The sequence below is a fragment of the Trachemys scripta genome, chromosome 5, assembly GCF_013100865.1.
Source record: "Trachemys scripta elegans isolate TJP31775 chromosome 5, CAS_Tse_1.0, whole genome shotgun sequence".
Lineage (NCBI taxonomy): Eukaryota > Metazoa > Chordata > Testudines > Emydidae > Trachemys > Trachemys scripta.
Window position 1 is genome coordinate 30,079,849 of NC_048302.1, and position 12,580 is coordinate 30,092,428.

The following is a 12,580-nucleotide window of genomic DNA, read 5'->3' on the forward strand; positions in this document are numbered from 1 at the left end:
ATCAATGATTTGGGGACCTGCAGAACACGATATGAAAGGTATACATTGGGGAGAGGAGAAACTGAATAGTCTCATGAGGTTTTAGGGAGGAGAGAGTTTGGTCATTTCTTTGAGTAGAGGCTTCAGTTTCACAGACTGAAAAAGCAAAGCAGACAGGTTACGTGACTTAGGAGGGAACTGGTATTAGAATTTAGAATAGAATGCAGAAGACCTTGTTTTTCAATCCTTTGTTTAGCCTAGAGTCACAGGCTGCCTCTCACACTGCTGTGCTGCTCCCACTTCAATATTATTGTTAATTTTTTGTGACAATAGACACACTCTCTTTATCCATGACAAACACACAAAATTGCAGTGAAGTATAGATATATAAATTTCCAGCAAGGAATTTTAACACCTTAACACTACAGCTGCCTGAGCCCAAACACATATTTAGAAGGAAAAAAGACATATCACAATGTGAGTTAAATGTGCTTCCTACACACTACTTTCTGGAAACACTCAACCTAGTTTCTCAGAGAAAACTCAAAGCATGTGCTTTTCAGGTTACACATAGCACTTTTCCCATGTACTTAATCTCATTTAGTTACAGCTGTTGAGGTTAAAATCATGTCAGTAATTTCTGTTCTATTTGTGTAATAATACACAGCACTGGTGACACTGTCAATTTCATCTTCCTGACAGGATTCACTGTAGCTCCTATGTTACTTTCACAATGAGATCATTCTGAGACTCTTCTCAATATAGAAATACAGTACTAAAGTCTCATTCAGGAGAAAAACATATGACTTCGTATATTTATGTAATAAACCAACAAACATTCAGAGTAATGAAAATTTAAATAATGAACATATTATGGACCTACACTATTGGCACAACTCCCATGATTACAACAGAATAAGAATAGATTGCAAACGCTTTCAAAAAATCAGTTCAGTAAGGTACTGAACCAGGATCAATGCGCCTAAAAATTTAATGAAACAGAAAATGGAGGGGAGGAGTAAGGGGAAGGAAGACTTTTCTGAAATGTTTTTGTTGCCTAATCACCTACTTTTCAGCAAAATTAACTGAAATCAAAGTAACAAGAACTTTTCTGGTCTCTACCCATGCCTAGGGCTACCGATAGGTTTGACAGCTTTCACTATCCATGTTTTGTTGGCTGTGTATGTTTTGTTCCTTAGCCCTAATAAATTGATGTCACGTATCCTAGGGGTTCTCAACCTTTTCCTTTCTGAGCCCCTTCCTTCCCCCCACAACATGCTATAAAAATTCCATGGCCCACCTGTGCCATAACAACTGTTTTTCAGTAGTTTAAAAGCCCAGGCCAGCATTAGGGGGCAGCAAGCAGAGCAATTGCCCAGGGCCCCATGCCATAGGAGGCCCTGTGAAGCTAAGTGGCAGAGCAAATGCCCTGGGCCCCAGCGAGTCTAATGCTGGCCCTGCTCTCTGGTTTATTTTGGCAGACCCCCTGAAACCTGCTCGTGGCCCACCCAGGGCGCTCCGGATCCCCAGTTGATAAATTCCATTCATATATTCTTCCTTTTGCTATACAGAAAATACAGAGCTATTATCAAAACAGGAGAGATGTAACTTGCTCAACAAGAGCTGTTTTAAAGAAGGCTCTAGCTGTGTAATAACTTTTTCCTTGTTTACTGTCTAGCAACCTATTTTAAAAATGAATATACCTTTTAACTAGAGCTGTCTTTTAGGAAAGAGTATACATGTGATTTTTTTCTGCCAGTAATAACTACACAGTAAAAAAGCACAAATAAAAATAAAAGAATGGATGTTTCTTTAGTGTTTTTCCTTTGCTTTTTAATCCCATCATAGTGAAAGCTATAAATAGAGCTGCATGAACATCATGTAGCTACAAGTGGAAAATGTGAATAATTAAAAGAGTTGCAGCTTCAGGTAAACTTACATCAATCTTGCAGGCTTTGACACTACAGAACATCCTTAGTGAGCAGGTGTGCACTAACAAATCGCTCTGCTCCTGTACCAAAGCCAGCTCCCCACCCCATTTCTGCCAGCAAGTCATAAAAAAAGAATTATTGGCAGATATGCATGGCTTCTGTTTCACACATACCATTATTTATCAGTGATGAAACTTCATAAATTGCTTTATAAACACGCCCACCACTTGCATCTCAATTTTTGAACAACAGTTAGCAGCTTTAACTACAACCAATTTTTAATATTCGAATAACTCAGTTTCTGGAGGAATAACCTATTGTCAGGATTCAGGACTAGCTGAACCTTTGACCCCTTCCTCAGTCTCTCTCTGAGTGCACCCCCTTCAGTTTTAGGCCTTGTGTCTGCTAATGACATTACCCAATATAGGCAAATACAGTAAAAAATAGTAACTTGGTCAAGATACAGTAGTAATAAATTACAGGCAACTCCAAATCCATCATACCTATGTTAAGGGTTCACAGTTAAGCACTCTAAAGTGGACAAATGCCAAAGCTGTGTTTATCTGTACAACCTTATCTCTGTCTCCTTGTGCATACACACCATCAGATGTGCTGGAATTGAATTATCCTAAATCTCAAATTCTCACATTCTACAAACAAAACAAAGTTTGCAGCTGAAAGGTTGGCCTTGCTTTTTGGTCAATTGATGTTTTTCTGGCGCTTACATTATTGAAATAAATAAGAAACCCGGGGACCTGTGTTACACTACAGTCGCAAAAAGAGAAGAGGACTTTTGCATATTTGTATGTTCTTACTGAAAGCAAACATTGGAGTAGACAGAAAGACAACATAACATGCATAAACATTCCCATAAACTTAAACTACGGTAAGTTAATCTAATTTTATATATATTGTACCAGCCTTGTCCCTTTAAAACTAGATATTCCAATCAGGATACATAGTACTAGCACCTCATTATAGATAGTTTCAGGGAAAAAAAATCTGTATCTTGTCAGAAACTTGTAACACAAATTACTAACATATGAGGAAATTAGTGTTACACTAAAACTGCATAGATTACCCAAGAATGTGAAGTGGCTATTGAATGGCCACAAATTTGCTGCTCCTATAAATTGTAATACTAATGTTAATTACAAGTCTTATCAATAACATGATTAACTTGCTCAGAAAATAAAAGTCCACCTTGAACTAAGCAGCATATTCATATCTAGTTTGTGTTCCACCTACAATTATAGGCATGGAAAATTAGAGAATGAGAAAGAAACCCTGATAAGCTGACAGAGTTGTCAGAAACTGTAGGAGACAGGTCTGCCCAAAATGCTAGACATGCATGCGTGTAAGTATAGGAAAAGGGGATGGATAACAATGAGCTTGGGATGCTTCTTGTTGGTTACAAGACAAGGAATTCTGGGAGAAATGGATGGGCCAATGAAATGTATTTTGACAACAAAGATGTACTGTCCTAATCATGAATATGGCTAGCACCTATGCTTACAATAAGGCCAAATATCTGTGTGGGGGCTATTTCCAACATTTTAATTTTTTCTTGTCTTGAGGTAAACATTGTAATGTTATGGGTTCCATTAGTAAGATCAGTGTTCAGATAGTTTAGCTTAGAGTATAATGCTGTCAGATGCAGGATTCAAATCTTTAACAAACTGTGATATTACACAATACAGACTCTCTCAGTGCTGTGGCGTCTTAATGGTTTACTATAGGTATTATTTGAGTAATGTGATATAAACAGCTTAACAGCTGTAAGAACTGAAAGCTTACAGACAAGCAAAAGAGCAATAGTCATTTTTAGAAGAAAATATAGAAGGATGAAATCAGACTTTTTTAAAACCTTTATGGGGGAACACTCCCTTCAAAGAGAGTCAATTTCAAATGACTGTTAGAAATAAACACTTAATGCATTTACAAAGATGGATTACCAAATAAAAAAATCAAACCCTAAAATGTGATTTACTGGTGGTGTGTTTCCAAAATTAAAGTATTTTTAGTTAGCCTGTTTCTCTCTCTGCTCATAGAGGTTAACTGTACTTTGAAGCTGTATGATCTAAATTGCATAAAATGATTTGATAACTTTGGATGAATATTCTGTCCCCTAAATTATTCTTGGCAGATTTTTAAATTCGGTTATAAATAGATCTCCCAGAAAATACCAAGCACTGTCCATCATAGGAAACAATACACAGCCAACACATCAAGAAAGTCATTGCCTTTGTAAAAAGTTTTCAGATAATTTTCAAGTATCATATAGTGACACGCTGTGCCTCAAAGTATCGCCCTGTAATGCCCATATCCATCATTTATATATGGGTATGATATTTCATATGAAATATGCCATGTAAGATAATCATATGAAAGGTCATGATCTGCTGAAATGAATATACACTGGTCAGGCTTCTGACCAGGGCAAGATGGTACAGTTCTGGGGTGCAAGGTTGGGAGCTTGGGAGATTTAGTTGGGGACTGGTCCTGCTTTGAGCAGGGGGTTGGACTAGATGACCTCCTGAGGTCCCTTCCAACCCTGATATTCTATGATTCTATGATTTGCTGGTGTCTTTTACTGCATGATTCATGAGTGGTTCAGGGAGCATTCATGCAATTTAGCAGGGCATGGGGCTCCACATGCTGTTGTGCTGAGTGATAACAGCACGTGGAGGGGTTTGCTGCTTGTCACTAGCAAAGCACGGCAAGAGACTGCGGAGAGACAGGCTGGAGAGTTAAGAGGGCACAGCGGAAACCCAGCTCCAGGTTGCACCCCAGGGATCTCGTCTCACACAGAAGATGGCATTACATATGCCCCTCCTTTTACTGACATTGTTAACTTTCCCAAACAGCTATGGAAACTGCCTTATTACTCAGTGGCCTGGGGAAGGTGCCTTCTACTCTTGGGGGGTTAGACTAGATGACTCTTGAGGTCCCTTCTAACCCCATGATTCTATGATTACCAATGCACTGGATAGAATATGTGACCCTTTGTTATTAATATACAGATTTTGAGAACTCAGTGAGCTTTTATTTAAATTATAAACAAGAAAATGTTAAAACACTAAAATCTTACAACTTTGAGGAGCAATAAAATAGACTTAGACTGGAAGGCAAGTCATTTTCATTGGCAGCCTCATAAGCCATTCAGGAGTGCGGCAAGTTTAAAACCACAGGAATTTTAGGCTGCTGAGTAACCACTGATTTTAGATTGAAATTATTGCAGATGTTTTCAACAGTGTAATCTTCTTCTCGGAGTGACACAGTTTTAGGTGAAAGTTGTGTATGAATTAGTCTCAGAAAAAAATGCAGCCACGGCATAAGGGTTAATTCAATCAAAATAATGAATACCCTGCTTGGGGCATACAGGTGACTAAGAGCATAATCAGGCTAGTCCTTTAAACCAAAAATAAGATTTATGTCGGAAAGTCAGACATATAACCATAATCATTATATGTTAAGAGAAGATACTGATTATTTAAATTTTTAGCTACACTAATGGTGTATTTTATTTCCAAATAATGCTGATACTGTCTTACTTTATGATTATCATACTGTTGTTTTCTTTCAGAAGCCAATTTGGGTTGCGTTTTAAATTCACTTCAGAACTCTAAGCTATACTGTTTTATTACCTACAATATTTTCTATGGTACAAAAATCCCCAACTCATTCAACCTGTGTTTGTTATCACCTATACCTCCTTTTAAAATGCTTCTCAGAGCTTACCTGACATATTATCATGCTACTGCAATTTGATTCCTCTAGTAACATCAGAAAAATTAATAATAAAACTCTGTTAACAAGTAGATTGGTACAATGTGATACACTGCATTTAGCAAGGTTATGTCATAATTAAGATTTATTAACATTCCCATATTGGCAGTCAGTGAACTATGACTAGGCTCATGGACGTTCATGGCAGCTTGAGGCAAAATTAAATATGGGCAGACATGGCTGAAGTTGAAGTTGTATTCTATTACAGACATGCACATAGGCATGTTTTCATAAAAAAGCAGCTCTCTAGGACTGTGTAAACAAAAGAGCTGTAAAGATATTTGTTGAATGTACCCCATTCTGTGATGCAGGTCATTAAGAAATGTCAGAAGCACTCTTATAGGCACCTTTGGAGCACCCCGGGTTTTCAGCAACAGTTACTATTAATGGAGCTCTTCACATATTATGGATCTAAATATGTATTTTCAATCTTCAAAAACAGGTTCAGATGTTTCATATAGTCTCTCTCTTTTTTCAGTATATGTACATTGGTGACTCCTTATTTCTCTGAATAGAAAGCCAAGTAGTAATTCCTGGTGTAGTCTATATTTAATGTGTTCTAACACAAGGTGTCATGGACAGCGTTCTTACTTGACGTAAGAATATTTTATTATAAAATTAGTAAAGTTTTGAAAGTGCTTTGAACATGACATATTTATGGTTTCTGGAAATCTTGCACCACAAAAATAAATCACAATAATCCTAAATAATTTCAGGGTCATAAACCATAAGATTAGACAATATTTCAGTATATAGTACTTTAAATCTTCAAAAATCCTTACAATACTCCATAATTTGAAAATGGTGATCATAAAAAGAGTCATAAGCATATTTCAAGTCTACAGTACTATGAAAAGTAATAACTTCTTATTCATACACAATGCTATTACAATGTACAGTAGAACTATAAGAACATAAAAACACTGTATTTGGTTTAAGATTAATTGAAATATATAATTAAGATACACTGAGGGAAATAAATCAGGAGAAATGACCTGGGCAAGAAAGTAATTAAAATATTTTTGAACTGAGCTCTAGCCAAAGCATTTAGCCAAACAGCTATAGAATGGGAGAAGGAGATCCTTTGAACTGGCCCACACCTTCCAGAACTTCAAAGGATATTCTTAAACTTTAAGAAAGGTATTTGAATTGATCAAGAATGCAGAAGGAAATTAAAATACAATATGGGATAGGATATCAAATTCAATTAAGGTTTATATAAAATCTGATTTTGTTCTTGTTTCTTTAAAAAAACCCACAATTTTTATTTAACCTGCAGCTCCCTGTTTTGAGAAGTTTAGTATCTTAAAGCCCTGATCCTGTAAATACTTATGAATTTACTTAATCTTAATACTGTGAGTAGTCCCGCTTATTTCATTTACTCACAGTAGTAAAGTTTTAAGCATTTGTGTGTTTATAGGACTGGGGTATATGAGACAAAATTAATAGAGAATCAACGATAAAATATATACCAGGAAGGCGGGGAGTCTAGAAATGACTGATTATGGAGACAAGATTATTTAGTTTTAGCTTGTGTGTGTCTTGATGGACCAAAAAAGGTTTGTTTTTTCTTTTACCACTGAAAATAGTTCTTGAAAATTGGGATGATGCTATTAAAGCAAATTGCTGTGCCAAAGAAATAACAATGTATAATTATGCAGTGTAGTGTTTTACATGTTCTAAGTGCTATCTAGATGTTGATTAAACACAGGCACATGGAAATGCAACTTCCAGTCTATTTAAGTTTATTCAATTCACAAGTTTTTTTATTCACCAATAAAGTTTTTGCTCAGAAGTAAGGTTGAAGCCTCATGCTGGACTGTTATATTTTCAAGAGACACAAGTTGTTTGTACTGAGCTAAGTCACATCAGTATCCATTAAATAAGAGGGCAGAGCTGCTGACCAGTGGCTAAAGGAACCTGAAGTAGCCTGCACTTCTATGTAAACAGTCTCTTATAAGTTTTGAATTTCAAGTGCAGACTGCTTTAAACATGCCTCTGTATTGACCTTTAAACTATTTTTTGTATTTCTGCTCTAGTGACTGCTTCTGTAGCAAGAAATGTACTCCTAAAGGAGGGAAGGACAGAGCTAACATTATATAATGGGATAACCACAGTAATACCATACGGAGCAAAGCTAAATGCATAATTCATTAAGTATAAATTTGACTAACTGCACCACTTCCTGTTTGTGGTATGTCAACCAGTGATTCAAATTTTTCAATTAATTAATTATTTTAAATTATTCTAAACTTGACTGAGTTCTCCAGGCTTTACTTGAACTCTGATAATGGACCTTACCCAAGCACCACTGAAGACAATGGAGACTTTCTTGATTTCAGTGGGCTGTGGTCCAGGCCCCCAACACTCTATCATAGGTTCACAAAAGCCTAATTTTCCAAACCTATAAAAGATTTGACATAAACATACATACATTCAACAGAATGCTTAAAAATAGGACACCAGAAAAGAAAAAAAAAATTGCCATTTATATACCTGGTAAATCTGAAAAGAGCAAAATGCATTCATTGAATCCATTAGCCAGAAGCCGGTCCCGCAGTTGCTGCAGAATAGCCACTCCAATACAGAATGGGAAGGAAGAATTGCCAAGCAGTAATGTATCCCACAGATGAAAAATCTTGTGCAGTGGAAAGACATCTGCAAGATGGCACAGGCAACAAAATATTAATTATAACAAACAATATTAAGGTTTAAAAATATACATGACTAACCTTCTATAAGTTTTATTGTTGCCTCAAGGTTACTGCTTTTTAATTTGGGAACAAACAAGACTAAACTTGTTTAGCTACAGATTTGTTTTCATATGTGGATTTATTACTCCCTATGGCAATCAACACTTCGTTTCAATATTAAATATCTACTTCTGTGGATTATTTTCTTTTCTGGTCCTAAGAGCACACTTTAGTGATATTTCTCTCTCTTTTGGAACAATCTGTAATTATGCATGAGTATACTACTGGAGGTTGGGAGAAAGGAAAGAGTGAAAAACAAATGTATGCAATACTTCTTAGCTGACTGAGCTTTCAAAAGGGATTTTTCTCCTTTGAAGATATTCTGAACCTTTTCTTTCAGCAAAAAAGGACTAATGGCAATCTGTGCATAAAATACTCTGGATAACTTTATCCTATCTAACATGCTTAAATAATTTTATTAACAACTATTTGTGATTAGAGGAAAAATGGGTAGAACTGCTATGCTCACAAAAGGTTTAACTGAATGGACCAATAGTATTCAATAGACAACACTGCTTTGTTTCACAGGCAATCTTTAACTCTTTGATATTTCATCAGTATATAAAACTCACATTCTTTTCCTAATAGGAAAACTGATCAATTATTTTTTTAAGTAACTCAATACCATCTGATATGAAATTGGAAAACATATCTCAGAGGGGAGGAGGAAGTATATTGGATTATTCCTACTTTACAATTGAAATAATGCATTATCTTCATACAGAATCATCTCCATCATTTAACCTTACCCAGGTACAATACTTCTTTTGTCCAATGAACAATATAAAATCATGGTAGAGTAGTAACAGATCTGTGTAATAGTAAAGTATTGGTTTATACAATTAAGGTGTATTTGCATATGCTGGCCTTTAACACAACAAAGTCGCTATCATTTTCTCACTTCAAAAAATTGGCTCTATTTTTTTTTAAAATGTGACAAATTATATATGAAGATTTTCTCTCTCGCTAAGGGCTTCCTCTTTCAGTACTGATCCCTGGTTTCAGGAATAAGAAAAAGTACCAGTTATCATGGAATCTATTTAGAGCGGGGTGGGCAAACTACAGCCCATTTTAATCCTGCCCTTGAGCTCCCGCTGGGGAGTGGGGTCTGGGGCTTACCCCGCTCTGTGCGGCTCCCAGAAGCAGCAGCATGTTCCCCCCTCCGGCTCCTATGCATAGGGGCAGACAGGGAGCTCCGCATGCTGCCCCTGCCCCAAGCACTGCCTCCACAGCTCCCACTGGCCACGCAGGCAGCACGCAGAGCCACCTGGCCATACCTCTGCATAGGAGCCGGAAGGGAGACATGCTGCTGCTTCTGGGAGCTGCTTGAGGTAAGCACTGCCCGGAGCCTGCACCCCTGACCCCCTCCCGCGCCCCAACCTCCTGCCCCAGCCCTGATGCCCCTTCCACCTTCCGAACCCCTTGGTCCCAAGCCTGGAGCAGCCTCCTGCACGTCCAACCCCTCATCCCCAGCCCCACCCCAGAGCCCGTACCCCCCAGATGGAACTCACACCACCCCCGGGAACCCTAACCCTCAATTTTGTGAGCATTAGGGGCCTGCCATACGATTTCCATACCCAGATGTGGCCCTCGGGCCAAAAAGTTTGCCCACCCCGATATAGAGCATGACACAACAGAGATCTATAAAATCGGGAACAGTATGGAGAAAGTGAATAGGTAAGTGTTACCTCTTCACATAACACAAAACTTAGGGATCACCTGATTAAATTAGTAGGCAGCAGCTTTAAAACAAACATAAGGCAGTACTTCTTGACATAATGCAGTGGAATTCATTGCCATGGATAATGGGATGTATAACTTGATTCAAAAAATAATTAAATAAGTTAATGGAGGATAGGTCCGTCAAATTACAACTACGGGAAGTCTGAACACGTAACTGAGATCTCTGAAATGGGAGGGTTTTTTTCCTCTAAAGCTGGAAGAAGCCGGTTTTCTCATAGATGCATGGAACTGAAAATACTGGTTTTCATGGTACAAAACTAAAGTGTCTATGGACTCCAGTTAACCTGGGGTAAATTTGAACTAGAAGTGAAGGCTCTATATTCTTCCCTTTTAAACTGAAATGTATATTCTATGGGAAAATGGGAGAAGTTAAATATACAGTGTTTATATTTAACCAAAGGAAAAAATATATACTCACGTGTAAACATAGTGAGAAACCAAGGAATAGCATACAGCTACAAGAGGAAGAGAAGGGATAAAAAACACATTTTGTTATGAGCTGAAGGCCATGTCAAGGTTGATTTTTCTATTACATTTAAAGCTGTATAGCATTTCAAGCTTCAGTGACGAGACCATTTTCACATAAATGTAACTTACAGATAACTTCATGTTTGGGGATGAATTTTCCTTTGCTTAAAGAGGTTTTTGTTTGTTTACAAAAGGCTGGGCAGAATCATTTCATCCACTTTTAAGTTTCATGAAAATTAAAAAACCAAACCCTTGTTTTATTAAATGGTCACAATTCCCATCCCACTTACACATACAGATAACTCAAAAATGACTGATCTTGGACATCTGAAAATTGGCATTCAATGAATCTTCATTGAAGAGTACATAGCCAAGTATGAAAAACAAAATAGTTTAGATAATGAAGTTATGAACAACAGGAAATTGTTCCATGCAGCATTTAGTTTATGTCAGGATTAGGTTTATGAAGGATTTGAGGTGGCACGGGCACTTATTCTGCTATGAGGCAGCTTAAGCATTTATGCTGCCCTTAAGGGATTTCTGGGCTGTAAAAACTTTATGCTACTGTAAGGCTTTCAAACAGTTTACATTATGCATGTATGGCACTGTAAATATGAAAGGCAGTTAAAAAGGTATGCCCCCTTCAGTAACTGGGCCAGTTTAGATGCTTATGCCACTTCAAGCATTTCTTAATTTTAAAGAAAATACTTACAAAATTAAAGGCAAAAATCTATGTGGATACTAAGCTGAAGTTGCACAGAAAGTCACTGCAAGTCAGGAAGGATCGGTTTCTGATGGTAAAAATTCTTCTACCATTGTTGATGTGATACACCAGCACAATCTACTTCCACACATGTATTTTTGTACATTCCATCAACAACTTCATTTTCCCCACTACCATCTGAAAAGCCTGCAACAGTGATTGTGCCCTGCCATCACGTTTGTAATCATTTGTTCACACGCAAGAATGTGCAGTATATCTCTTCAGGTATATCTACATAGAGATTAAAGCTCCGTGGCATGGACGCGGCTGACCTGGGTTGCGGGGCTTGGGCTGTGGACTGAAAACGGTTGTGTAGATATTCATGATTGGGCTGCAGCCTGAACTCTGGGACTTTCCACCCTCACAGAGTCCCAGAGCTTGGGCTCTAGCCTGAGTCTGAATATCCACACAGCAATTATTCAGCCCCGCTGCCCAAGCCACATGAGTCCAAGTCAGCTAGCGCAGGCCAGCCGCAGATTTTTATCCCCATGTAGCCATACTTTTTGCTTTTGAGATAGAAAATGATTGCAGCAAAATACCTGAGTCCTCCCTGTTCATAAATTATTTCATTGAGAACTGGAAGTAGATCAGTTCAGCCTCATGATTTGATTTAAAAAAAATTTTGTATTAGCCAAGTAGACTTTCATACATTCAAAATTACACACACACACAAATGTAAATACAAACACCTATAGCTTAAGCTATGTACACATTTTTTCAACACACATAAGAAATATACAAAACTATTGGGCATAACAGAAAACACTAACATGCTGTAAATATGACAAATAGTCAAAAACTTTATCCCTAAAACACAGACCTGGCTACAAACATCATCCACCAATCCTGACCACTACCCAACATGTCAAAAAATTAGGCCAGACAATCTTAAAGTAACAGGTAGTTATTAGGGAAATTACAATAGGAGTTGAAGGGGAAATTATCCTTGTTATTTTCTAAAATATAATGCTACAACAAGAAGGGGTAGAGGTAAGTATAAAAATATTATGATCATTTATCTCCAATGTTTTTATTGCAAACAAGAGAGAACTACTGCATTGTTCAGTATCCCTCCTTCATGTCTTATTATTCCACTGTAGCAGGTCAAAAGTGGAAAGGAAGATCCAAAAGGAGAACAACATGTATCTGATTTA

General features: G+C 37.3%; 1 protein-coding gene across 16 annotated transcripts in view; it reads right to left on the reverse strand.

The window, feature by feature from the left end:
• Window positions 1–12,580, reverse strand: part of TBCK (TBC1 domain containing kinase) — a 232,523-nt gene that overhangs the window by 123,639 nt on the left and 96,304 nt on the right. For all 16 annotated transcript variants that reach the window (XM_034770805.1, XM_034770803.1, XM_034770808.1 and 13 more), the window contains 2 exons: window positions 10,614–10,650; window positions 8,196–8,357 (listed from right to left, as the gene is read on the reverse strand). In XM_034770805.1, the coding sequence (XP_034626696.1) occupies window positions 8,196–8,357; window positions 10,614–10,650 (199 nt within the window). The remainder of the gene's footprint in view (window positions 1–8,195; window positions 8,358–10,613; window positions 10,651–12,580) is intronic.